Source organism: Salminus brasiliensis, chromosome 6, assembly GCF_030463535.1.
Source record: "Salminus brasiliensis chromosome 6, fSalBra1.hap2, whole genome shotgun sequence".
NCBI classification, from domain to species: domain Eukaryota; kingdom Metazoa; phylum Chordata; class Actinopteri; order Characiformes; family Bryconidae; genus Salminus; species Salminus brasiliensis.
Genome location: NC_132883.1, coordinates 44,260,176 through 44,265,175, shown reverse-complemented (window position 1 = coordinate 44,265,175; position 5,000 = coordinate 44,260,176). Strand labels below are relative to the sequence as shown.

At 43.1% G+C, this 5,000-nt stretch overlaps 1 protein-coding gene across 1 annotated transcript in view; it reads right to left on the bottom strand.

Moving 5' to 3' along the window:
- The window catches only part of slc15a4 (solute carrier family 15 member 4), a 53,892-nt gene that overhangs the window by 36,573 nt on the left and 12,319 nt on the right, over window positions 1–5,000 (bottom strand). The window contains exon 5 of the mRNA XM_072682531.1: window positions 3,890–3,967. Coding sequence (XP_072538632.1) covers window positions 3,890–3,967 — 78 coding nt within the window. The remainder of the gene's footprint in view (window positions 1–3,889; window positions 3,968–5,000) is intronic.

Below are 5,000 nucleotides of genomic sequence, written 5' to 3'. Positions count from 1 at the left end.
GTCTCTCTCTCTCTATTCTACTCTACAGTCTCTCTCTCTCTCTATTCTACAGTCTCTCTCTCTCTCTCTCTCTATTCTACTCTACAGTCTCTCTCTCTCTCTCTCTCAGTATGTCTTAATTAAGCTCTCTCGGCCTGGCTGTGCTGAATCAGTGGAGAGGGAGAGAGAGAGAGAGAGAGAGAGTGGATTCCCTCCAGGATCAGCATTCTAATGCAGGGCCGACTCCACAGCAGTGCAGGGTAATTAAGAGAATGAACACTGTGTATGTGTGTGTGTGTGTGTGTGTGAGAGAGAGAGAGAGAGTGAGAGAGAGAGAGATGACACATTTGATGACAGCTGTGAAGCCCATGATTCACACCTGCTACAGTACTGTGAGTCCTGTGATGTTATACAGGCTGCTTTTCTGGTCTGTTTACAGTCATTAAGAACAGAACTGTCCTCAACTGACCGACTCTTAATGCAGCACTGTCTCCTGACAACAGCAGCTTCAGGACCATGCTGACGCTCCACTGACTGGAAGAGGGAGAACGGCGTCTCCGTCTTTCCCACAGTCCACACACCTCTTTACCTTCAGATGCTGCATCTGAAGCTCTCAGCTTGTCCAGAAATGCATGTGTACAGCTGTCCATTAGGGGGCGCTCGAAGCCTGATTTGTATTTACTGCAGTGGAGCAAAAGTGAATTACACTCCCCGCCAGCAGGGGGAGCCTTCAATGGTTCTTCAATGGCATCACTGAAAGAACCCTTTGTATGATGCTCTCAAGTGGATGAATGCAATCAAATCCTCCTCACAGCAATGTTCTGTGAAGCCTTCCTAGAAGCCTAGAGGCTGTTACTACAGTAAAGAGGGACAAAGCTCCTGTTAATTCCCTGCATGGTGGTTTCTGACCTCTATCGGTGATGTGGGTCAGTGTGAGGGGTGGGGCAGAAGCCCACCAAAGCCCACCGCAGCAGCGTCTCTGCTACGGTCAACTCCCACAAGGTGCAGAGCTTATCCGTGCCGAATGCAGCGAGGCAGTGGCCACTTTAGCCTCCTTATCTATTCCTCTACCAGCATTAAGGAAGATTAACACCTCCTGCCTGTGGATACCAGCAGATTTCCCTATGTGGGAAACACGAGGAGCCACTAAGAGCCCCCCCCCCCACCCCCTCGACACACACACATCGGAGCATCCAGGTCTCCACAGACATGGACTCCACGGAGCAGCTGTATGGGGTGGGCATTCATATTCAGGGCACCCCACCTCATCGCCAACTCCCCAACACCACCATCCATCATTCCAGAAAACACAGTCCACTGCTCCACAGCTTCTCAATGCTGGGGGGCTTTATACCTCTCTAGCCCACGCCTGGCATTAAGCAGCATAGTCCTAGAATAGTCCTATTTTATTGGCAGTATTTCTCTATAGGATAAGCTGTGTGTGTGTCAACAATGGATGCAACTTAAATGAGCTGAATGCATTCACTGGAAGGGTCCGCAAACTTTTGGACATATTGAGTATATGTGCAGAAGGCGTGGCCACTGTTTAACTTCACACAGGCAAACTCAAGCACCCACCCACAGTCTGGATGGGTGCTGTAGTCACGGCTACGCTGCTACACTAGTTTCAGATCCTCGTTCAGGCTCCTCGCTTCCTCTCCTGACCTTCGTCTTGTGACTCTGATTATAAAACCTTCACAATCACTCCACTGCCTGACCATTCCACAGTCCACCTATAATAAAGCAGCCAGCAGATACAGCATGTGTTTAAAAACCTACCACAGGCCAATAACATAAACTCACAGCCTCTCATGATCCCTCAGAACTGTTACTGTACCTTTAAGGATCATATATGGAAATGAGATCTGCAGAGAATGAATATTAATAAAACTCTATTGTGATATACACTGAGGAGGCGGAGCTACAGTCTCTCATTAGGGTGAATATTAATAACGCTCTAAATGTAGGTATTGTGATATACACTGAGGAGGCGGAGCTACAGTCTCTTATTAGGGTGAATAATAATTAATAACGCTCTAAATGTAGGTATTGTGATATACACTGAGGAGGCGGAGCTACAGTCTCTTATTAGGGTGAATATATATTAATAATGCTCTAAATGTATGATATACACTGAGGAGGCGGAGCTACAGTCTTTCATTAGGGTGAATAATAATTAATAACGCTCTAAATGTAGGTATTGTGATATACACTGAGGAGGCGGAGCTACAGTCTCTTATTAGGGTGAATAATAATTAATAATGCTCTAAATGTATGATATACACTGAGGAGGCGGAGCTACAGTCTCATTAGGGTGAATATATATTAATAACACTCTAAATGTATGATATACACTGAGGAGGCGGAGCTACAATCTCTTATTAGGGTGAATAATAATTAATAATGCTCTAAATGTATGATATACACTGAGGTGGTACACTGAGGGCTAGGGTTAGCAGTAGCAGTATGCTGTACAGCCTGTCCAATCTAGCAACAGTAGCTCTGAAAGGGCTAATTTGTTGGCAGGGAACGGGCTCTGCTGCCTCATGTGGGCGCACACACTCGGGAATATACACGTGGGCGCACACATGCACACACTATAGACGGTGTAGACGGCCAACAACGTGAACAGCATGAGTTTCTAATCTGTGATTAGCGAGTGGGTCAAAGTTTTTTCATCTGATCTGAGACTGTACAGTAAAACCATCCACAGCTAAACAGCTGCAGCTGTCCTGAGAACACTGGCTGGGTTTTAGCGTGGAGGTGTTCAGTAAGCAAGTGTCAGCTGTTCAGTAATCAGGTGACGTGATTACGAGGTTTCTGACACTGAATTACTCCCTGTAATCTACAGTCATGGACTGAAGCATGGTCTCCAGTCTCTACTACTGTCTTAATCAAACATTTGGAGCAATATGGAGCAATATGTAAGATTATTGTTCATTATTTATCTATTTCTAAAGGAGCAATAAGTGAGATTATTGTTCATTATTTATCTATTTTAAAGGAGCAATATGTAAGATTATCGTTCATTATTGATCTATTTTTAAAGGAGCAGTAAGTGAGATTATTGTTCATTATTTATCTATTTTAAAGGAGCAATATGTAAGATTATCGTTCATTATTGATCTATTTCTAAAGGAGCAGTAAGTGAGATTATTGTTCATTATTTATCTATTTTAAAGGAGCAATATGTAAGATTATCGTTCATTATTGATCTATTTTTAAAGGAGCAGTAAGTGAGATTATTGTTCATTATTTATCTATTTTAAAGGAGCAATATGTAAGATTATCGTTCATTATTGATCTATTTTTAAAGGAGCAGTAAGTGAGATTATTGTTCATTATTTATCTATTTTAAAGGAGCAATATGTAAGATTATCGTTCATTATTGATCTATTTTTAAAGGAGCAGTAAGTGAGATTATTGTTCATTATTTATCTATTTTAAAGGAGCAATATATAAGATTATCGTTCATTATTGATCTATTTTTAAAGGAGCAGTAAGTGAGATTATTATTCATTATTTATCTATTTTAAAGGAGGATTATGTGAAAATATTGGTCCTTATTGATGATTTCTTGCTCCTGGGGTCCTCCAACAGGTGGGGAGTGTAATTAACTTTTACTCCACTGCTGTAAACACAAATTGCATTGCTTCACCACCAAAGCTCCGGAGTGCAGTAACGGCATTCTGGCCCAGAGTGGGAATGACCGAGACTCCACTGTCCCGTTAAGTCTTGATGATGTGCTTCATGAATTGAACTTACATACACTGATGAAATACCGCTGTGCTGCCCAGCTACACCAGTTACACCACAGATTATTAAAACCAGGAAACACCAAGAGTATCCAAAATGCTCCACTAACAGGATCTGGACTGGACAAGTACTATACATGCTACATTGTTCTTACCGGTTGAGGGTCCGTAACATTAGCTTCGGTTCCAGGGATTCTCAGGTGAAGGCTCTGCAGGTAATAGGTGGTCTGCATCTGTACAGCAAAAAGAACAGGGGTCACTGAACAGGCTGAGAAAATTACAGCTGTAATAACACATGAACATGTAATAACAATGTAATAACTACTGCCTTCTGTTATAGCTGCATTACAGCAGTACAGCTTGTGTATTTACACACGTGTATCTCTACAGCGGTAACAGGAAAAGCATCAGTCCACATAAACACAGTCATGCTCCATTTATAACACATGTATAACCACACAAGCGAGAATAAGCCGCGACAGCTATCGAGATACATAGGTGCAAGTGCACGTTGTTGACACACGTGGAACTACGAGTAGACAGCCTGTAGGTACAGCGTTATTACATGGATTGTAAATGTGTAATTACACAGTTATTACAGACATGTGATCTAAAGTTGGAACAATCAGTCTTTAAAGCTTTTTCCACAGCTGTGTGCTGTGAGTAGAGATGCACCAATCAGACGTTTTCTGTTCCGATACCGAGACAAACTCTGCCGGTATCAGCCGATACCAGCCGATACCCGATACCGGTCTGATACCACTGTTTAATCAATAAACCATATATACCTCGCAATGCCGAGTGGTGTAGTGTGATGTCGTCAGCTAAATTTCCCTTACTGATCGACTACAACTAGAGCAGACGACAGTCTCTTCCAGCCGAGGCCGTCAATCACTTCATTCCTAAGTGTAGCCCCGCCTTCTTACGATACAGCGAAAATAAAGCAAATGGGCCAATATATCAGCACAGGGAAAATGAACTGCTGGCATTTGTAGACACTGGAGATGGAAAGACGGCTTAGAGGAGGACAATCAGATGGAAAATGGGCTGTTTTGTCTGTTTTGAAACATATGAGGATGGGCGGAGCCACACATCATACCGCAACCAGCCAGCAGAGGCGCTAGACTTGTAGTGGCTTCACCTGCTGTAGAAGCATTGCACTGGCATTGTACAGTCACTGAACTGGGTGTCTGTGGGTGCTTTCTGAGGCAAAGTATTCGAGCAACCCAAGAAACTATTAATTATCCATGATCTCATCACTGCTCG